The following is a 23,446-nucleotide window of genomic DNA, read 5'->3' as shown; positions in this document are numbered from 1 at the left end:
GCAATGTTTAAAGGAGAAGTACAGCCAATGCTCGTTGGGCTGTACTTCTTTGTATCACAGGCGTGCAGTTGGTTCTGTCAGTCGCAGAGCCAGTCTAGGCTCGGGAACGATGGTTACCATATGGTCAGGGTTTGCCCACCGCAAGCTGCTGAGAGCCTGAGCTGCCTTCTCCCGCCCCTTCACGGCCCAGTGCTCCAATGAGCAAGGAGAGGGGGGGGGGGGGTCAGAGTAGACAGCGGTGATTACTCGCTCTCTCTTCAGGGAGCTTGGAAAACTGAGGGATCGGCAGTCTTTGATTGCTTGGTTCTCCGCCTTAGTGCCGGCAGAGGACCAATGCTGCATCCACCTAGGTAAGTATCATTCTAAAACAAATTTTTTTTTTCTTTTTTACCATTTTCGGACCGCCCACTGTGTGTGTGTGTGTGTGATAGATATACACATCATCAATTTGATGTTGTATATCATTGTTATGGCAGCAGCTACCTGCCATACCACATTATTTTTTTATATAGTGGGTGATCCTCTTTCAAATAAAAGTAGTCCCGGCAGCAGATTCAGTGTGGAGCGATAGGCAGGTAGTTGAGTGAGGGCAAGATGGCCCCCACTCAACTCAATGCTCTTGAAAGGACTGGCGTCTGACATCACTTTCACCTAACGGCCTAAGTGCCGGTTCACATTTCTGCGATCACAGAGATCGCATGTAATTCGGAGTGCACTGCTCCTAAAATTACATGTGATCTCTGTGCGGTTCAAATTCGCAATTGCACCTAACTCGCACAGGACCCTTTTTTTGGTCCGCAGCAGAATCGGATCACATGGTGGTTCGCACTAGTGCGATCCGATTCTGTGCGAACTTTCAGATCGCACTGCGATATGCGATCCGATTTAGGGGTGTCAACTTCTAATTGTCACCCCCAGTGTATCTCATATGGCACTGTGAACTGCCAGGGGTGCGGATACGATGCGGGAACACGCTGTATATTCGCAGCGTTCCAGCATCGCAGAAATGTGAACGGCACTTAAAGAGCTTTTTTTTTTTCAATTTAGTTTATTTGACCCCATATCTCAATAAAGGGGACTTTTCATGCTCATCTCTAATACAAGGGATGTTTACATTCCTTGTAATAGGAATAAAAGTGATCCAAAAAAAAATGTAAAAATAAAGCGCCCTGTCACTCCGAGGTCGCGCGCAGAAGCAAACGCCTACGTAAGTCGTTCGCACATATATAAACAATGTTTACACCACACATGTGAGATAACCACGATCGTTAGAGTGAGAGCATTAGTTCCAGCACTAGTCCTCCTCTGTTTAACTTTAAACAGATAACCTGTAACAAATTTTTAAAGCTTCGCCTGTGGAGATTTTAGGGTACTGGAGTTTGTCGCCGTTCAACGAGTGTGTGTAATTTTGAAGCATGACATGTTGGGTTATCTACTCGCCGTAACATCTGTCACATTATACAAAAAAATTGGGCTGACTTTACTGTTTTTTGTTTTTTTTTTCAAAAAATTGTGTTTTGAAAGACTGCTGTGCAATTACAGTGTGGCCTAAAATATTGCAAAGACCGCCATGGCGTTCTCCAGGGTCTCTGCTAAAAATCTAATGTATATAATGTTTGAGGGTTCAAAGTAATTTTCTAGCAAAACTATTAATTTTAACGTGTAAATAAGTGTCAGAAAAAGGCCGTGTCCTTAAGTGGTTAAAGATGAATTTGCAGGCATGATGTATATTAACCTAGTTACGTTGGTCCAGCTTGAACCAATGTAATGATGTATATACCATAACCTGGCCAATGCTCCTAGAAGCTGGAAATCACTGAAGTAGACTCCGTGAGGTCTCACCTGCACCTCTCCACACTGTTCAATCAGAGAACGCCTTTCATTAATTCGGAAAATATAATGCAATCACTGAATGGTGGTGCTCTTGCTAAACTGCTGACCTCCAGTGTTTACAGTGCATCAGGCTGGCCGCTTAGCACAATACCCAGAAACAACTGGATATCACTGAAGTAGCGGTGTCTACTTTGGTGATTTTTCCAGTTTCCGGGGGCATCAGTCTGCTACTTCCCTCCCTTTAGCGCTGCAGTCTTTGTTCTTCATATGTACAATACTTTTAGAAGTGTTGGATACCTGTGTGCTCACACAGTTTTGTAGCCTAAAAGAACTCTGGCCATTAAGGAATTAAGTCTTGTGTTACTCATTTTTCAGGAGGTTGCTCAACACCATACTCTGAAAACTAAATACATTTCCATTATTACGGTTTTGTCTCCATAAGTAGTCACAGGAAAGGTGCACTGTAATGAATTTTTCTCTTGGGCTCTGCAGACACACGGAGAGGTGGAGCGTCGTATTGTGTCTCAGCTGCTAACCCTTATGGATGGTCTAAAACAAAGAGCGCATGTCATCGTCATGGCTGCCACCAACCGACCCAACAGCATTGATCCAGCACTGCGACGTTTTGGTGAGTTCATTTATCTAGTGATGCTGATTGGTCAAAAGAATATCTTACCCCTTCACAAGGAAATTTATGTATACGAAGTGATGGTTCAAGAGCTTTGACATTCAGACTGTTATTTTAAAGAGGGCCCCCATGCTATGAGAGACTGTTAAAGATGGATTTGATGTAACAGGAGACATGTCATCCTCCAATCTAACATATAAACAAGGCTAGGGCCCTTTTTTGCTTTATATGTTGAGCAGAGACTCTTTTATCCTGGGCTGGCCCTCAGCCGTATTGCACCTTAAACCACGCTTCTGATTCCTTATCCCTCTTGTCATCTACTAACATTGCGAGTAACCCCGTGTATCCAGCTCACTGCAGAATGGATTTACACCTTTTATCATGTTGTACATTTGCTTGGGAACCTTAAAGATTAACAAGTGGTGCTTGTCTCCGCTTTAGGCCGATTTGACAGAGAGGTTGATATTGGAATTCCTGATGCTACTGGAAGGCTGGAAATTCTTCAAATACACACCAAAAACATGAAGCTGGCTGAAGATGTGGATCTAGAACAGGTTTGCATTTAATAGAATAGTTCTTTGTTTTGCTGGCCACAGATGTTTGTTTTAAAGGGGAACTAAACATTCCTATCTGCTGCGCATTGTGCCCTCCTAAGCTTGCCACACACTAGTAGATTTTGAAACATTTGCACAGATTTGTGGATAATTGTTACCGTGTAATGGGAAATAAATGTATGCCAATGTAGCTGCCACCACCTTTATCTCTCTACCAGGGACATAACTATGGAGCCAAATATATATAATATAATATATATATATATATATATATATATATATATATATATATATATAAATATATATAGTGGCGCTACAGGTCACCTTTCAATGGCTACGCTATTTTGAGGGGACAGCAAATTTACACTGTTATACAAGCTGTACACTCACTACTTTACATTGTAGCAAAGTGTAATTTCTTCAGTGATGTCACATGAAAAGGTATAATAATATTTACAAAATGTAAGGGGTGTACTCACTATCGTGAGATACGGTTTGTGTATATCTTGATCTTTATCATATATATATATATATATATAATCTGTTTCATATAAATAGCTTTGTGCATGTCACTATACTTTCACTATTTGCTATAGGACACGTCAAAGTGTAGATTATACACACTTCGGTGTTTGTGACACACGTACTCCCCCCCTTCTTGAGCCACACTCACCCAAGCTCCAGGACCCCTTATATTAAATAAGCAGGTCAAATGCACTGCCCCCCCCCCCCCCCTCAGGGTTTATTCTCCTTCCCTGCCGGCACTGGGCCTCCTCTCACTTTTTCTTCTCCACTCCAGTGTTGTACATAAAAAGGGAGCCAGAGGGCAATCTTCAATAGTTTTATACCATTTATTTAGAACCCTTCAAAAACTATAAAATCACACCATAAATATTTTCTTGTATACATATACAAGCAGTAGCACTTAATCATATGTATGGGACGCTCCTGCGTAAAACAGACTGGAAGTGACGTAAGAGGCTCCACCCAACTCGTTTTGTCAGCGTGACATCCTCAGGAGTGGCAGTTGGGTGGAGACTTACATCCCTTCAGTACCTCACTTCCGTTCCGTCGAGTGCTGGAGCGTACCACTCCTCGTATGAGCTTTTTCACATAGATATATGTTTAGGATACACTCTATATAAGAGGGAGGTGTTTTGTAGTGTCACAAAATGCATGTAAAAGGAAGTTCCACTTTTGGGTGGAATGCCACTTTAAGGGGTGCTTCCAGGCATAAGCTTCAGCCTATATGTAACTTATTCCTCTACCTGTTTTTTGATACGATAAGGACACGGTATGGTGGTCACATGCAGCGCCCAGTTTCCTTTCTCGTTTTGCAGTGCAAAGGGTCCTGCAGTTGACACCATAGTTCTGTGCATGTGAATAGCATGAACAGCCATTCAAGGCTTAAAAGGTTGGATGAGAGCTGACATAAGCACACTGGCATCTCTGAGTTATCACTAGAGCCATGCCTTAAATGTAGCATACACTGCACGTGCACTAGTAGGCAGAACTCTAATGGAGAACATTGGTATGCTTAAAGATTTAATGATATTTATTTAGCATTTGAGTTTTCTTTTGGGAATGGTAAAATTTGGGGTTTAGTAATTTTTAAGGTCTTTAATACATTAATTTGTTCAGAGACATTTCTAATGCACACCAAAGCAGAAGCACATGCAAAATGTCTTCTGTGGACAGGCCTTTTTATTGGGTTACAATTGTTTTGCTGTCAGTATGGGAATTTTAGAAATAAAAGAGCAGAATCCGTTCTGTGGATCCTGCAAGACATAAGGATTTAACTATTGGCTGAATAATAATTTTCCTGTTTGATCGTGGAAAGTGTCTACTTTTGTTCTCACTGTTCCCCTCTCTCTCTCCAGGTAGCAAATGAGACACATGGGCATGTTGGGGCCGATCTTGCTGCGCTGTGCTCCGAAGCCGCTCTCCAGGCCATCCGGAAGAAGATGGACCTCATAGACTTAGAAGATGAAACCATAGATGCTGAAGTGATGAATTCATTGGCTGTCACTATGGACGACTTCAGGGTATGTTTAAAGCTTTCAAATTCCATCATTTTTTGTCTTTTAATGTCTCTTGGTTATTGAATGGCTAGAGACGAACACCTCTCTCAAAATTAACACCTTCAAAATTTGTGCTTGAGGCTCCAGGAGGTCCACAATTTCCCAATGACTCTGCGGTTGATTACCTTTTTTTTTTTTTCCTTTTAAAAGTCAGAAAGTTGTCCCTCGTATTACAAGATTAACATTTGGAAACTAAGTTGTTTTACAATATCTCCTGGATAACACATATTCTGTTCCTTACAGTGGGCACTTAGTCAGAGCAACCCATCAGCACTGCGTGAGACTGTGGTGGAGGTGCCACAGGTTACCTGGGAGGATATTGGTGGCTTAGAAGATGTTAAAAGGGAGCTTCAGGAATTGGTGCAGGTGAGTCAACCATAACGCCTATCATGTATCATGATGGAACTAGTTCATCAAGTTTAACTGTTAGAAAACGAAGAGAGGTTGGCTTTGATGTACATCAATCTTCAACCTTATTATCGCTTATAGCATTTTCTGTTTGATACCCCTGAATTTTTATTTTTTATTTTCTTCCCCTAAATCCCTTTTGGCAAGTCTTCTCTGTAATGTCTTACATTGAAGTACTCGATTATACAATAATGGGTCTAAGCAGGTTACAAAAATCCAAACAAAAATCTATTCTGTTAATGGGGTTCCTGTGATTCTTATATTGTACCCATAGGGCTGAATCCAGGAGATATGTGCCCCCCCCCGCCTTAGCAGTTGATGGTGGGTGCAGACACTGCATAGCTCTCTAATTGTAAAGCAGGCCCATCGGACAGCACATGTTTCTGGGGTAACTAGATTGTTGATCATGTGAGCATGCCTTTTTAGTTTGAAGTAGCTGGTACATTCCAAAGCCAGCCCCCCCCCCCCCCCCCCAATTTGCTGCTTATATTTGACCTTCATTTACTCCCTTGCCTCCATGTTTTGCTGCCAGAGAAAAATTGAACCTGGTACCTCTGGATATAAGGGAGCATGTGATTCTCCTTTTTTATCCATGTTGCAGCCCTGGGTGCTTGAATGACCAAACGTCGGGTCTAAACCTTTTTTTTTTTGTGGAAACAAGGAAGAATGTCCTTAGTCCTGTGTCAGTTTTGACTCGAACCAGACCTGAAACTCACACAGGGCTTTTGTTTTTCTATTTGCCTCCGGTGGGCAAGCAAGGCAGTGAAGGAGTGAAGGGAAGGCAGCATATATTTACTGTACTACATACTATAGGATGCATCGATACCGTTTTTTTTTTTTTTTTTTTAAACCCAGAGTACAAGTATGATACCGTTTTAGTACTCGCCAATACATATCGCCTAGGGAGAGTAGGTACAGGGGTTGTTTTGGAGATGGGGGTGGGGGGTTAAGTGAGGACAGGGTAGTTGGGGGTGGAATAAGGGTGGAGGGCTGGAGTGGTTGGGATGCAGCTTCTTATAACAGGTGGATCCTCTGGAGCGGAGCGCCTTGGGATCAGCTGAGCACTGCTGGTATATCTTCTCCTGGGCAACTGGGACTTAGTGGGGGGGTGGAGTTAGAGTGGGTAGGGATGACTCCAAAATTGTGAACCAATAAGCTTATTCCCTGCTTTGCAGTTATTTAAAATAAAAAAACGTCTCCGGGTCCCCCATGTTCAGTGGGTGCCTGAGGGACAAAGCCGAAGATTTTACCCTCTTTCAGGTTTAGGCAGATTAATCCGAAGCAGCACTCTCGACCAGTCCCATGGACAGCTGAAATGTCATTGAGTGTTAAGGACGCGGCGGCCCCGTTAATGCGGAGCTCCATCCATACGGGGAAGCTCAGCTTTCAACCTTCCCAAGCCACATTTGGCACCTTTCGGGGGGAGTGGGGAATGGGTACCTGGTTTTGACAGGTACCCACTTCTGGATGATCTCGCCATGGCGAGGTTACCCGGACATTGCCGGATTCCAGGACAGATAAGTGTCCTAGTATTAAGTCAGAAGCTACAGTATTTGTAGCTGCTGACTTGTATTTTTTTTTGTGGGGGGAGGTGCTGGATTTCCTCTTTAACCAATAATTGCCACCATTCTTTTCTTTACATTTCAGTTGTTAGCTGGGAAATCCAGCTGAAAGAACCGAGGCAGAACGTATTGGTTTCGGCTATCAGAGCATTTGCACGCGTACTGATACCTGAGCAAATGCTTATTATCTGCACCAGTGCAACTGTACTAAATACCCTGCCTTTGCTATCTAATTTGATGTGTCTGTAGGAATAACCTTTGTTTTGTTCTGTTTAATTTCAGTATCCTGTGGAGCATCCAGACAAATTTTTGAAGTTTGGCATGACGCCATCTAAAGGTGTACTTTTCTATGGGCCACCTGGGTGTGGTAAGACTTTGTTAGCCAAGGCTATTGCCAATGAGTGCCAGGCCAACTTTATCTCCATCAAAGGCCCCGAGCTGCTCACCATGTGGTTTGGAGAATCTGAAGCCAATGTCAGAGAGATCTTTGACAAGGTAAGAGCCTTTGTTTGAATGGAGTGATTTATACTTTCTGGCCTGCCCTGAGAATGTCATTAGTTTGTTTATAAAAAAAAAAAATACTTTTTTTGTTTCCTTATACAGGCTAGACAGGCCGCTCCTTGTGTTCTCTTCTTTGATGAACTGGACTCCATTGCCAAGGCCCGTGGTGGCAATGTCGGTGATGGTGGTGGAGCTGCTGACAGAGTCATCAACCAGATCCTGACTGAGATGGATGGAATGTCCACGAAAAAGAACGTCTTCATCATTGGAGCCACCAACAGACCTGACATCATTGACCCCGCCATTCTGCGTCCTGGCCGTCTGGATCAGCTCATCTACATTCCACTACCCGATGAGAAGTCCCGCATTGCCATCCTAAAGGCCAACCTAAGGAAGTCTCCAGTCGCCAAGGCAAGTCACTGCTCCTCCAAACCACTAAAAAAAAATATTGGACACATAGTACTTTTTCCCTAAATGTTTTAAGGTCCCTCACTGGCCCAGGCATTTCTCCTTGGTCATCCTGGATGCCATTCTTAGGCTATGTACATTGGCCGGCATGGGATGACTTCACTCATGAGCAGCTCCGTGTACATTCTATAGAAAACTGCGAACAGGCAAGTATATTTTATTGCAGAAGAGACCTTGAATGTGCCTTCTACAATAAAGAGTCTGCCTGTTCAGTTTTCTCTTTAGTACCTTGACGGACACCGCTTCAGATCTTCATGCTTGTTGGGTTATACTGCCCCCTACAGGAGTAGGACACTAGGCCGAAAGTCTGGCTACGCCCATGGGTAGTCCCAGGGGGTATACTCCCTCTCTCTGCTATAGGCACTCGGTTTTTTTTTTTTTTTTCTGCCTAGTCAGTACCTAGTTCCTTGCTGCGATCTTTGGTCCTGGCACTTTAAAAAAAAAAAAAAAAAATGTTTTCTCCTGGATTTTTCCTGAGAGATCTACAATCGGCTGGGTAATCTAGATTCAGTGGTCACCCCAGTCTGGCCAGCAAGCGCGTGTAGACCTCAGCTCCACACTAGGAGAAAAGGGGTTCTGTCTGAAGCGATGCCTGCCTGGTTCCTGTTATGGTGAGTAGCTGTTGTACCCCCCCCCCCCACCCCCCGGAGGGTTTTTGGAGTGGACGTAAGCCCCTCCTTGGGATGGTCAAACAACCCCATCCCCTGTCATCTTGTCTCCCATCCTACCCCTCCACATATGTTGGGGTGGTCTGGTCCACCTCCTGGGAGTGGGGGCAGGGCGCTATTCTCTGCTCTGGGGGGGGTGCACTGCCGGCGACCGGAAGATTGACCGCGGGGGAGGTTTGTACCTGGTGGGGGCTCCTGCCAGGGACCTCCGTCCTGCCTGGGTTTGTCCTTGAAGCCTGGGTCCCAGTAAGCCTCGTGGTGCCGCCATTTTGTTGTAACCTATGTTTCTCTATACGGTGGGCTGCCATTTTGCGGTGGTTTGCCATTTAAAATAGCGGCCATGACAGTGGAGCCATGTGGGTGGCGATTTCCGTGGTGGGATTCCCTGGTGCTGACTCCTGGATCCTTTCACTTCCTGATAGCCGCACGTGGAGTGCAGATTATCCTGGTGGCTGCAGGTGCCTGTTTCTGCTGGGTGGTGAGTCTGGTGGGGTTCTCTCCCTCTCTGCTGAGGATCATTTAGTGCTTGTGCCTGGTGACCGGGTGGTGCTGCCAGCGTGGTGGAGGTTGTCCCTTGCAGTTTTGCACTTTGTGGGGTCCTCCTGGTGACTCATGGAGTCTTTGGAGCCCATCTCCCCACCTGTAATTGGCCTAGCGGTGGAAGAAAAAGGAGTGGGGCCGAACTTCCGAGGGACAGGTACCCATTCCCCCCTCCCCCCTGAAAGGTGCCAAATTGGGCACCAGAGGGGGGGAGGAAGCAGATCAGCGGAATTTGAGTGGAACTCCGCTTTAAGAAGTGGACCCTCTGGTTTCCAGATTGAACAAGGCAACCATGATTCCGGTTGAGAGTCCCTGGCGGCCTTTTGGGATCCGACTGACAGGAAGGCGGAGGCTGTGGCCCGCATGCAATATGTGCAATCTGGCTGGTTTGGCAATGAGGCCGGTTATCCCCATTGCCCTGGTATCGCAAACTCTGACCGAGTGGGCTAAGCTTTTACACCGTGACCTGGAGGGAGAACAGCTGGGGGACGTCTTCGCTGGTTTCCGAGCCCATGGGCTTCCCTGCTGCAAGACAAGTGGGTCCACGAAGTCATTGGGTCTGGCTACAAGATCGAGTTTCGCTCTTGTCCCCGGCAAGGTTCTTTCGTTACAACTTTCGCCTGTCCCCGGACCGCTTACAGAGTCTGTTTGGGGCGGTACAAGACCGGTTACATCAAGGGGTGATTGTCCCGGTTCCGACTTCAGAACCTTTTCAGGGTTTTTACTCAAATATGTTTACAGTTCCCAGGGAGGAAGGCAAAGTGCATCCAATCCTGGACCTCAAAGCACTGAACTGCTTTGTGCGGGTGCAGAAGTTCAGATGGGAGTCCATTCGCATGGTGTTGGCATCCGTGCCTCAGGAGGTTTCCTCGCCTTTATCAACATAAAGGATGCTTACCTTCACATTCCAATATGTGCCAGTCACCAGCGCTTCCTCAACTTTGCTGCGGGAGAGGAGAAATTATCAGTTTGTGGCGTTACCCTTTGGTCTCGCCTCTGCTCCTCGGGTCTTCTCAAGTGTTAGCCCCAGTGCTAGCTTTGCTACGCCAATGGGGGATCGCAGTACTGAACGATCTCCTTCAGCTTGCGGAGTCTCCTTCAGCTCGCAGAAGTTGACCTCGACTACCATCAAGAGCAAGGTGTCGGCTTTGGCAGTCTTTTTCCAACGACCTTTGGCCACACACTCCCTGGTGCGTACCTTTCTTCAGGGTGTCCGACATTTGGTCCTTTTTTTTTTTTTTTTTTTTTTTTTTTTAATTGGTCACAAACCTATCAATATTGGTCTTCTCACCAGCAGCTTGAGACATCCAAGATCATTCAGAATTCATTGATGGGTGCATTTGACCTATAGTTGACCTGAATTTCATTTTGTTTCTGCATTGCCGTAGCCTTGTAAAGATAGAGAAGCAATTTTGAATTGACAAAAAGCCCGTTGACATTGGCCCTACTTATTTTTTATGATAAAACCTATTTATGTTCTGGATCTTTTTTTTTTTAACTTGATTACACTCGGTGAGTGTAGAAATCATCATCTTTTCTATGTTTATTTTGCAGGATGTGGACGTGGACTTCCTGGCCAAGATGACCAATGGATTTTCTGGTGCTGACCTTACTGAGATCTGTCAGCGGGCCTGCAAACTGGCAATTCGTGAATCAATTGAGAATGAGATCAGGAGAGAACGGGAAAGACAGACAAACCCTTCAGCCATGGTATGCAGTACAAGAATCCCCCCAGAAAAGGAGTCAACTAAGGACACCGTTATGCAATTTAAACAAATAAACTTTTTAAGGCACATGTGCCAGTGCAAGGTAGCAAAATCAGTGTAATAAGGTGTGACATAACATAAGTAAAAGCAGATTAAAAACACAATATCATCCAAATGAAAACCATCAACCCGGGTTAAATGAGCTTCCAAAGATAATTAGATGGTAGTACTGATGATGATGATCATAATAATGATGATGATGAGGGATATCAGGTTACATAAACCAGGAGGGTGAATGAGATCAAGCAATGGGTCAAAGAATCAATCGCATAAGTACTGCCCATATACGGCTCAGCCAATGTAATTCCTCAAGTGAGAGCTCACCACCACGGGTAAATGGATGTGAGTAATATAGGGTCCTATATGAAGAACCTGGAATCAACAAGAGCCGAGTAGTTGGTAACTGAATGGCAGGCAGATGCGATTTGCTGATATACACAAACTCTCAGGTGAACCCTGCGTTGTGTGGATAATGAGTTCTCTCAAACCACATCAAATAGAGAGACTGTTATAGGAGAGATAGTGAGTTACCATCCTGGAGTGTAAGCCATGGAAGTCTTCACGGGAGATGTTGACCCAAATGACCTGTAGACGGTGCACTCCGGCAAAGGCGTTCCCCGTGTCTGGCTCCCCTCTGCACGCTTCCCTGTAGCGGGAACAGGAACGTCAATGGCAGCCTGACGTCACGCCGGATGTAGGGGGCGGAGGAACGGATAAGATCCAGCCGTACGGTGCCCGATGGTCACGATGGTCCAAATTCAATTAGAGACAAGCTGATGACATCTACGCTGACATGTTTCACTGGTGCCAAGCCAGTTTCCTCAGAGCGAACGGTGGAAGGAAGTGCACAGACATTTATAGAGGCCAATTAATTTCATTCAGGAGGGGTACTAATTAGATAAAGAATAAAGTGCAGTACGCAATTTTGGGCACAAGATGCCCTCGCACAAAGGCGAGGATAAATCAATATAATCCTCCCACCAACGTCAATACTTTCTCCCTAGAAACGTACATCTCATGCAAAAAAGATATCCATTTCTAAGGAGAGATACAGCATATATGGATCAAAAAGTGAGCCAATTTATATAAAAAAAATTAAAAAAACACATACAGGAAAATGCATACATACAAGAAAAGAAAGGTTTTGCTGTAAATGATGCACATATATATATGTGCGTTTTTCCACCAAAGGCTATTTTTTACACAGAAAAAAAGCACAAAATATAGCCAGAGCAAGAAAGGGATACTCTCCTGACTTTGCAGGAGTTAAAAGCCTTAGTAAAGGTGTAACCGTACACAGACAGCATATCCAAAGATTTTGATCATATCCCCACGTCATAGAGGTAAAGCCCCTCTACATACAATTAGAAAGTCAATAGCCACACGTGGGCAGAGATATAGAGTGTGAACACCCTGATGGGTAGGGATATAAAAAGGTACATACTCCTACAGAATACTTGTATCTATATGACGTGGGGAGAGGATATATACCGTTTCTGGTGAGTATATCGAACAAAGTTGTAAAGTGTAGCTGTCACCTGCCCAATGCTATCCCATTGGGCTTGTTAACCTACTTGTGAAAGCAATAATGTTTAAAAAAAAAAAAAAAAGTTTGATTTATAATTAAAAAAAAATTAAATGCACCTTTTCTTAACTTGCACTCACACACACACACACACACACGCACAAACACTGCAAATGCAGACGCGCCCACAGTACGTGTATGTAAACTGTGACTTCATACATGTAAGGTATCACTGCGTATGTTGGAGAATAAAACTTTTGGGGCCATAATTCAGTTTAATGCTAAACTGTGCTGTAAAGCCCATCATTTTTTTCTTTTTTTTCGTTCATTTTGTTTTATCATAATATATATATATATAATTTTTTTTTTTTATCTGTAGCTATAGTGCCTATTCATTTATTTTTTTTTTTTAACTGAAGTTTATCAGCCACCTTAGATTGAAAACAGACTATATGTAGCTAATTTGCTCCCATCAGCTGTTTTAGAAGGCTTGTATAGTTTGCCATCATTTATACACCACCACTGGTGAGGATCGAGGCTGTAGTGTTTTGTCTGTTCTGACCATTCTTTTTCCCTAATGCAGGAGGTAGAGGAGGATGACCCCGTACCTGAAATCCGCCGGGATCACTTTGAGGAAGCTATGCGCTTTGCTCGCCGTTCCGTCAGCGATAACGACATCCGAAAATATGAAATGTTTGCACAGACTTTGCAGCAGAGCCGCGGCTTTGGAAGTTTCAGGTATGCTAATGAGTTAGTGATTTTGTCAATGCCAATTTGCAGACATATGAAGGGTGGTTAGCTTATCAATTAGTGATCAATATCGTTTTGTCATTGCCGATACCTAGTCATCTCGTATCGGTATCGGCCGATATTTTGGTACATTTAAAAAAACTTTTTTAAAAGATTTTTTCTCTGTCGCTCATTGACAGACGCAGATTCCATCTCTCTCTCTCTCTCTCTCTCTCTCTCTCTCATATAGGATGTCAGTTTTTTTCTGCCTAGTCAAGAGTAAGGACCTAAGTTCCTTGCTGAGATTTCTGGTCCTGGCAAGTTTTTTTAGATCTTTTTTTTTTTTTTTTTAGCTAGCTTTTTTTCTCCGCATTGTTCCTGTGAGATCTACAAGCAATTATGCCGGATCTGGGCGACGGGCTGGATGCTGAGATCCAGTGGTCACTCTAGCCGGCCTACGAGCGCGTGCAGGCCCTAGCTCCGCGCTGGGTCGGCCGGGACATAGTCCCGCTGGACGGGGATTGGCTCGCGGGTTAAACGTCCCACCGAGTCGCATACGACCGGTCTGTGACCGAGTCGCAGCGTCTCTTTTGCCCGAAACCCCCCCCCCCCCCCCCCCCCCACTGGGCAGCGAGGGGTTTTGTCTGGAGTGGCGCACGCTCTGTTCCGGTATGGTGAGTACGTTTCCCCCCTTTCCCTCATGGCTGACTCGGGTGATCGCGGGCCCTTCCCTGGGACGGTCGGACCCCCATTGCTCTGGGTTCCCCTCTGTTCCTCTGTGCACCCCCCTCCGGTGGTGTCCCTCTCCCTCACCTCCCTCCGGCTGTTGTGCGGGGGGGCTGCCTCCCTGGCTCCCCAGGGCCTACTTGCCAATCGATCGCCTGTTGGTGGGGGCCCCCGGGGACCCCTCTTCCCGCCGCAGTGCGCGGGGCCGCCATTTTCTTGTAGCCCCTCGTGTAGTTCATGGTGGCGGCCATCTTGGTACACCCAGCTCGTTGTTCTTCAGAGCTGGGCTGCAGTGGGAGTTGCTGGAGGCATGTGAGGGGTGAAGCCCCTTCACTAGACCCGGGAAGATCACTCCACAGGACTTCCTTTTCATGTGGACAGTGCTGAGAGCAGTCCTTTTGAACGCTGGTGCATCGTGTGGTGAGCCTTTTGGGGGTCTCTCTTCTCTCTCTGCGGGGGTCTCTAGGCACGCTGCCTGGCCACTGGGGGGCGCTGTAGCGCTGGGTGACATTTATAAAAAAAAGTTTTTTTCATTGTCATAATTTGCTGATGGGTTCCCCTGGTGTACCATGGACCCTGCTGCACACGTGTCCCCACCTGATCCCCTCGAGGTGCCCGCTGGGATGCCCAAACGGATTGCTAGGCGCTACTCGTTTGAAGAGTCCCTCCTTAAGAAATGGACGGTGCCGCCTTCGGTGGATCTGCCGGTCTCCAGGCTAAATAAGGCTACTGTTATCCCGTTAGAGGATTCCCCGTCCTTTAGGGATCCGGTTGATCGTAGGGCGGAATCTGTGTCCCGCTCTATATTCTCCCTGGCGGGGTCGGCCTTCAGACCAGTGTTTACCATTGCTCTGGTTTTGCAAACATTGACGGAATGGGCCAAGTTGTTACGCCGTGACCTGGAAGGGAGAAGTGACGGAGTTGCTGGAGCAGATGGTGCAGGGGCTACAGTTTGTGACGCTGCGCTGGATGCTGCTCCATTGCTGGGGCGTGTGTCATTCTCGGCGGTCGTCCTCCGGCGCATGCTATGGTTGAAGTGCTGGTCGGCGGATCAGGCCTTGACTGATCTCCCTTTTCAGGGGGATCGCCTGTTTTGGTGCTACCTTGGATGAGATTATCAAGGGTCTCACTGGGGGCAAGAGCACCTTTCTCCCGCAGGCTGCCATGGGTAAGGAACCTCGTCGCAGACGGGGACCTTCCTTTTCAGCTCACAAGAAGTTTTTTCGTTCCTCCGGGGCGGGTGACAAGGTGAAGCCCTCCAAGGCCCCCCCGGGGGCTTTCAAGAGACCCTGGTCTGGTAAACAAAAATCCGGTGCTTCCAGACCTGAGGGTAAGTCCGCTTCGGCCTGAAGGTGCGCCCCCACCCATATCAGGGGTGGGGGGGCGCCTTCGCCGGTTCCCGGACCCGTGGCTCTCCAGGATTCAAGACAAATGGGTTCACGAGGTCATACGGTCGGGATACAAGATCGAGTTTCGATCAATTCCACCGGTGCGGTTCTTCCCTTCCAATGTGCGACTGTCCCCGGATCGCCTAAGGGCTCTGTTGGGGGCAGTGCAGGACTTGATGCAACAGGGAGTGGTAGTTCCGGTTCCCTGTGGGGAACGTTTTTGGGGCTTTTACTCAAATCTGTTCACAGTGCCCAAGAAAGAGGGCAAGGTGCGTCCAATTCTGGACTTAAAAGCTCTCAATTGTCCATTCGCATAGTGGTGGCCTCCCTGCATCAGGAGGACTTTCTGGCTTCCATAGACATCAAGGATGCCTATCTTCACGTTCCCATTTATGCAGGACACCAGCGTTTTCTGCGATTTGCTGTGGGAGAGGACCATTATCAGTTTGTGGCGTTACCCTTTGGTCTCGCCTCTGCTCCCCGGGTCTTCGCAAAGGTTTTGGCCCCAGTTCTGGTGCTGTTGCGGCAGCAGGGCATATCGGTTCTGGGCTACCTGGACGACCTCCTCCTCCGTGTGGGGTCTCCGCAGGCTCTGTTGTCAAACTTGGAGATCACCATGACCTCTTTGGAAGAGTTCGGGTGGCTGGTGAACCTGCAGAAGTCATCCCTGGTTCCCTCCAGGAGGCTGGACTATCTGGGCCTGACTTTGGATGCGTCCTTGGCCAAGGGGTTTCTCCCTGCAGAGAAACTCCAGAAGATTCAGTCGGCGACTCAGCTGTTACTGTTCGCCAACTGGCTGTCCCTTCGGACCTGCATGAGGGTTCTGGGACTGATGGTGGCATCTTTCGAGGCAGTACCTTTTGCTCAGTTTCATACGCGGACTCTCCAAAAGGAGATTGTTCTATGGAACCGGAATCCCGATTCCCTGGACAATCTGATCCGGCTGAGTGAGCGGACCAGGGAGTCCCTTGTTTGGTGGCTTCGGTCTCCGATGCTCAGTCAGGGGAAGTAATTTCTTCTGACCTATTGGACGATTGTCACCACGGATGCCAGTCTATCTGGGTGGGGAGGGGTTCTCGGCAGGCTGTCTGCTCAGGGGCTCTGGTCCCTGGAAGAATCCAAGCTGCCGATAAATGTGTTGGAACTGAGAGCGATCAGGCTTTGCCTGGTTCACTGGACCGAGCGTCTTCGGGGCTGCCCGGTTCGGATTCAGTTGGACAATGCCACGGCCGTGGCTTATGTCAATCACCAGCGGGGCACCAAGAGTGTTCTGGCGGCCGTGGAAGTGGCCGGCATCCTTCGTTGGGTGGAACGGTTTGTTTTCCGGCTCTCTCCGCAGTTCACATTCTGGGCATGGAAAATTGGCAGGCAGATTTTCTCAGCAGTCAGACCTTGGATCAAGGGGAATGGTCTCTTCATCCAGAGGTTTTTCACCAATTGTGCCTTCGTTGGAGCACCCTGGATGTGGATTTGTTGGCATCTCGGCTCAACAGAAAGGTGCAGAGGTTTGTAGCCCGCTCCCGGGATCCTCTGGCGGATGCCACAGACGCACTGGTTGCTCCGTGGAGGCATTATCAGCTGCTGTATGCCTTTCCTCCTCAAGTTGCTGCCGAAGCTTCTTCGCAGGATAGAGGCGGAAGGAATTCCAGTCATCCTTGTGGCTCCGCACTGGCCTCGTTGGGCCTGGTACGCCGACTTGGTCAGGCTGGTCGTGGACGCTCCTTGGCGACTTCCTCTCAGGGAGGATCTGTTGTCTCAAGGGCCGATTTTCCATCCTGCTTTACGGTCGCTGGCTTTGATGGCTTGGCTGTTGAGAGCCAGGTGCTGAAGGACAGGGGTTTGTCTGCTTCAGTTATTCCTACTCTGCTTAAAGCGAGGAAAGCGACTTCTAGAAAGATCTAGCACCGCACGTGGAAGTCTTATATTGCGTGGTGTGAGTCCCTCGGGGTTCCTCCACGCTCTTACTCAGTGGCTCGGATCTTGGCCTTCCTGCAATGTGGGGATTGAGCAGAAGCTGGCCTTGAGCTCCGGTGCGCTCGCCCTTGCCGCCCTGGGACCTTAATTTGGTGTTGTCGGTTCTCCAGAAACCTCCCTTTAAAAATATCATGGAGATTCCTTTGCTTACCTTATCCCAGAAGGTGGCCTTTTTGGTGGCTATCACTTCTGCACGCAGGGTGTCTGAACTGGCTGCGTTGTCCTGTCGTTCCCCCTATCTTGTGGTTCATAGGGATAAGGTGGTTCTTCGCCTGAATCCATCCTTCCTTCCTAAGGTGGTTTCCGGCTTTCACTTGAATGAGGATATTGTTACCTTCCCTGTGTCCTAAGCCCAGTCATCCTCGGGAGTTTGCGTTGCACTTCTTGGATGTGGTTCGGGCAATCAGGGTGCACTTGGTTACTATTGACTCTTTTTTCATAAGTCTGATTCACTTTTTGTGATCACGGATGGCCCTAGAAAGGGGTTGCCTGCGTCTGCCGCAACTATCTCCAGACGGTGGTGCAGGCTTATTCTATTAACGGTCGGGTTCCCCCGTTCCCTGTTAAGGCGCACTCTACTCGGGCTTAGTGCTTCCTGGGCCTTCCGCCATCAGGCGTCGGTGCTTCAGGTTCAGGTTTGCAAGGCAGCTACCTGGTCGTCTGTTCATACCTTTACTAAATTTTATAAGGTTGATGTGCTGGCTTCGGCGGATGCCTCTTTTGGCCGCAAGGTTTTTCTGGCTGCTGTTTGAGGAGACCTTTGGTCTACCTCGGGGGGGGGGTTCTGTTTTTTTCAGCTGGGTCTCATCATCTTGTTTCGATGAGTCCTCTGTTCTTCTTCTGGTTGGCTCTGTTTTGGCCTTCTGGATTGGATTTTTTTCTGTTATCCCACCCCTCATTTATGGCACTGCTTTGGGACGTCCCTACGGATATCAAGAGATGGAATCTGCGTCTGTCAATGAGCGACAGAGAACTGGATTTTTGACTTACCGTAAAATCCTTTTCTCTTAAGCTCATTGACAGACGCAGGGCCCGCCCCTCAAAATTTTGAGTTGGGTTGGTTTGATTTCTCAGACACTGCTTTGTTACATAACTGACATCCTATAGCAGAGAGAGGGTATACCCCCTGGGACTGCCCATAGGTGTAGCCAGAACTTTTTTTTTTCTGCCTAGTGTCCTACTCCTGTAGGGGGCAGTAATACCTTATGGATATCAAGAGATGGAATCTGCGTCTGTCAATGAGCTTAAGAGAAAAGGATTTTACGGTAAGTCAAAAATCCAGTTTTTTCTTGACAGGTACTCTTGTGGAGGGATCTGGGGGTCTAAAAGACCCAAACCCCCTCCTCTGCACTTAAAAGCATTCAAAACGCCAAGTTTGGCTTTTTTGAATGCTGTCATTGTGGTCATGACATCACTTCCGGGTTTTTACATGGAGACCTAATCAGAGCCGAATGCGGCTTTGATCGGGTCTTTGGCGGCCGTGCAGGCTGGTTGCCTGGGTCTCACGGTGGGACGGGAGACCCGGGCGAGCCGCGGAAGGCGGTGAGAGTGGGGGGGAGGGGACCCCTCCCGCTCCTTGTAATGACAGCTGAGCAGCTTCTCACCTGCATCAATTGTTACAAGACAGCCGACCGTCGGCTATGGACGCTGATACCGGGGTGATACCTCTAGCTGCAGGCATCACTCCGGTTCAAGAACTTTCCGAAATATTGGTACTGATTCCGATTATATCGGGGAAAGTGCATATCGGCCCTCAAAATATCGGCTTTGCTGATAATTGGTCGATTGCGATTACCAATAACAAGCTGGTAGGGTGTGTATACTTTGCTTAATGCTCTTATGAAATCGCTATGCATTGATAACTCTCCAAACCCCCTGGCCAGATTTTAAATGGGAATGGACAGTACAGATTTGAACTAGAAAGCTCCAGCACTTCACCTAGTAAGGATTTGCTTGAGTTCAACTGTGGTTCTCTCTTACTTAATACTATGCCATTGAAAAAGCATTTGAGATCTCCAGAGTGCTATGGCCATTTCGGTTTTGAATCTTATTTGAAGTAATTGGAACAGTTGCTGTCCAATACCCTTGACCTTGCTTTCGTCATACAAAGTTTTGACCCCAACCTCCTACAGTAACCGTATTAAGGAATTGCTGAGAGAATGTCGTAACACATACTCTGCCCAGAACTAATTTAACCTGCTGGCTCCCTATGCATTTGGTTTTCAATAGTGAAATCTCCCTGTGAGTTTCTGGCCCACTCATGTGATATCATTGGTTCTATTGATCTGATGGTTGGGAATGTACCCAATGCCACAGTGATGCACATCAGGTAATGCAGTGCTGCCCTCTGCTGCATTTTTATGTAAAGCCAGCCATACAAGGGTCAAAATTCAGCAGGGAGTGGCCAGGAATTCAGTCCATGTGTTCGCACCCTGGTTGTTCACACGTAATTCTAGAGTTCAACTTGCGTAGAACCAGCGTGTCTGGGTTTTCTCAAAGGATTAGTGCTGCCAGCTATAACTGCATCACCAATCGTGTTCTGCCGGCAGGGATGGCTCCCCGCCGGCAGAACACAATAGTACTGTGGGAGGGATTACCCACTCCACATTTTGTTGGTGGGGCATTAGAGCAATTTCCTTTTAATTTTCCCCATGGTGGAAGGAAAGTAAATTGCATAATTTATGGCCTAACTAACTTCAGGTCAGCGTTATTGGGTGTGGCTATGGTCTCACTGGAAGTGACCCTGGGCATTCTTCATCCCAGAAGAGAACAAGCACTAGACTGGATCACAGTAAGAAACAGCTCTGAAGGTAGTGTGGCAGCTGATGATTTTTTTTTTTTTTTTGGCTTAAGCCTTGCTAAAATTTTAAAAGATTTCTTATACTGTAGTTGGACTTTAGGTTAAGTTTGGTGGAGGTCAAACTATCGTGATCTAGAACTTTATTTTCTAATACCATGTTAGTATGTTGCTGTGTTTCTAAATGCAGTGCAATGTTCTTTCCACTAGATTCCCCTCCGGAGGGCAGGGAGGAACCGGTCCAAGCCAAGGAACTGGAGGTGGCGCTGGGGGAAACCACTTTGCTGAAGAAGAAGACGACCTGTATGGCTAGATGGAACCCCCCTCCTCTCCCCAATGCCATCCCAACTGTACAGCAAAGAAATTCCTAGTTGAATGGACACTCTGTTTTTCATTACTCAGAACGGAATAGCTGCGCACCCCACTCCTGCTTTTTTTGTTTTTGAGAAGAGGGGTGCCAGGTCTCTGGATACGGGCTCAACTTCTGTCACTGCTCTGAAGGGAACCTTTCATTAGATTCACACCGTGAATTGCTGTAACACATAAAACCCTATTAAATAATGGCAATGCAGGTGGCTTTCTGCCCCCAGAGCTGTGTATACACTAAGCTGTCTACTCCATACTCCTGTGAGGGAGTGGACAGGGCCGCAGGATAGGCTCCCAACCAGGATGCACAACACTTCAGGCAGAAAGCTGCTTACTGGGCTGTCTGGGTTATAGAATATCCTTATTTCCTTTATATATACTGCATCACTGTGTTTTATAGCAAAGAATCCATGGTGTGAATCTGATGAAAGATTCACTTTAAATATTGATGTTATTGAATTAAAAAAAAAAAAAACCCGCAGGTTGACGTCTAACGTGAATAAACTGACTGTTCACTGATTCTGATGGCTCTCCTTTATTTCTGTAATCTACCGTAAAGGTGTCCACCAGCTGTGCAGGTATCTGTTTAAAACCTTTTTCTTTTGATGTGAGAAAATATTAAAGGGACATGCTTTGTAAGGAACCAGCATGGAATTTTTGTGACTTTGGGATAGTCAATGTTAGGGCCTATATCCTGGAGATTATTTGCTTTGAAACAGGTTTTGCATTCTCATACAAGTTTAGGGGAATACAAAACTTGCTTGAAGTGGGTCATATGGGGGTCAGCTGCAGGTTAACCACTTGACCTCTGGCAGGTACCCCCCTTCATGACCAGGCCATTTTTTGAGAGATGGCACTGGGTTATTTTAACCCCTTCAGGCCTAAGCCTTTTTCTGACATTTGTTGCTTACAAGCTAAAATCAGTATTTTTTGCTAGGAAATTACTTAGAACCCCCAAACTATATGTGTGTGTATATATATATATATATATATATATATATATATATATATATATATATATATATATATATATATATATATATATATATATATATATATATATATATATAATTTGTTTCCCCCGAAAATAAGACAGTGTCTTATATTTATTTTTGCTCCCAAAGATGCGCTAGGTCTTATTTTCAGGGGAGGTCTTATTTTTCCATGAAGAAGAATATGGTGCACATTTATTGTTGAAGAAAAAGGAAATGTATTACCTGTATATATGGTACGGTAGTAGTTGTCATCACAAATCCGCAAATTACATCCTCCTGTGTCATTTTGATTCCCCCCCCCCCCTCCCCCCTTCTGATCCTCCTGTGTCATTTTTATTGCCCCCTCTGATCCTCCTGTGTCATTTTACCCACTTTACCACCGGAGGATTTTGCTGTCTTCCGTCCAGGCCACTTTTTGCGATTCGGCGCTTTGCGACTTCAACTGACAATTGCGCGGTCGTGCGACGCCGTACCCAAACGAAATTTACGTCCTTTTTTTCCCACAAACGGAGCTTTCTTTTGGTGGTATTTGATCACCTGTGCGATTTTTACTTTTTGCGCTATAAACAAAAAAAGAGCGTTTATTTTGAAAAAATAAAAATATTTTTAACTTTTTTTATATGAAATTCCCCCCAAAAAAGATGTAAAAACTAATTTTTTAAAACATTTTTGGCCAATTTGTTTTCTGCTACATATGTTTGGTAAAAAAAATCGCAATAAGCGTATTTTGATTGGTTTGCGCAAAAGTTATTGCGTTTACTAACAAAGGCAAAGATTTCTGTCATTTTTGGTGTTTTTTTTTTTTAACGCGTAATGGCGGCGATCTGCAATTTTTTTTTTTTTTTGTGGGACTGCGACATTGCGGCGGACAGATCGGACCCTTGACTGACATTTTTGACACTTTTGGGGGTACCAGTGACATTACTGCAGTAATCAGTGCTATATATATATGCACTGTTACTGTAAAAATGACACTGGCAGGGAAGGGGTTAATTTTATTGGAGAGGGAGGGGTTAATGTATGCCTGGTGCTTACTGACGTGTAGGGGGGGAGGTGACTGAGTGAGTCATGGACAGATCGGATGTCCAGCTATGCTGAACAGTCCGATCTGTCACTCCCTGTCACTATGGAGATCCGTCCGCTGTGTTTACACAGGTGGGCGGATCTCCACACTAGATCCCCGGCGATCGGGGCAGAGCAGCAGCGATCGCCGCTGCTCCTCCCCTGGCCCGACTCCCGCTGTGAATGAAAACAGCGGGAGCGAGCCTCCGGCGGCGCGCAAGCGTCGCCCAGAAGAGGGAGTGTCTGACGACGTTAATACTACGTCGTCAGACGATAACGAGCCACTCTGCCGCAGTAGTATTACTGTGAGCAGACGTAAAGTGGTTAAGTGATCCCACAGCCCCCACCCCTGTGCCAGTGGACACCTTCACCAGACATCCACCCCACCCCTTTATCAGACATTCCCCCCTACCTCAGTCACCCCTGTGTGTCCACACAATGTGCCCGACTCCTGCCCAATTGTTTGTCAGCCAGACTCTGTCAGGGCAGAGCGAGCAGCAAGCGGCAGCTTGTCCTGGCGGCGTCGCTGGCTCTCTGATTAAAAGCGACCTCGAACTTCCTGTCTGCTCAGGCTGCGCTTCGGCCAACCGTGAGCGGTGTGGTGGCGCCCGTCGCTACGGTCCAGAGTTATGGTAGCTTCTGGGGGCCTTATTATCAGAGAGACTTTATGTTCGGGGGAGGCCTTATTATTGGGGAGGTCTTATTTTCAGGGGGATGCCTTATATTTCAGCGAGAGGCAAAACTGTAAGTAGGTCTTATTTTCGGGGGATGTCTTACTTTCGGGGAAACCAGGTATATATATATAACTTTTTTTTTTTTTTTTTTTTTGTGGAGACCCTATAGAATGAAATGGCAATCGTTGCAATATTTTATGT

General features: G+C 46.6%; 1 protein-coding gene across 1 annotated transcript in view; it reads left to right on the top strand.

Moving 5' to 3' along the window:
- The window catches only part of VCP (valosin containing protein), a 78,693-nt gene extending 58,021 nt beyond the window's left edge, over positions 1-20,672 (top strand). The window contains exons 9-17 of the mRNA XM_082256397.1: positions 2,326-2,461; positions 2,903-3,015; positions 4,896-5,060; positions 5,340-5,462; positions 7,349-7,561; positions 7,670-7,978; positions 10,798-10,953; positions 13,118-13,272; positions 20,359-20,672. Of these exons, the coding sequence (XP_082112523.1) occupies positions 2,326-2,461; positions 2,903-3,015; positions 4,896-5,060; positions 5,340-5,462; positions 7,349-7,561; positions 7,670-7,978; positions 10,798-10,953; positions 13,118-13,272; positions 20,359-20,461 (1,473 nt within the window). The 3' untranslated portion in view covers positions 20,462-20,672. The remainder of the gene's footprint in view (positions 1-2,325; positions 2,462-2,902; positions 3,016-4,895; positions 5,061-5,339; positions 5,463-7,348; positions 7,562-7,669; positions 7,979-10,797; positions 10,954-13,117; positions 13,273-20,358) is intronic.
- The last annotated feature ends 2,774 nt before the right edge of the window (positions 20,673-23,446 follow it).

This window comes from Pelophylax lessonae (assembly GCF_965119305.1).
Source record: "Pelophylax lessonae genome assembly, chromosome: 1".
Classification (NCBI taxonomy): Eukaryota; Metazoa; Chordata; class Amphibia; order Anura; family Ranidae; genus Pelophylax; species Pelophylax lessonae.
Note: the sequence above shows the minus strand (reverse complement) of the source record. Positions and strands in the feature narration are given on the sequence as shown.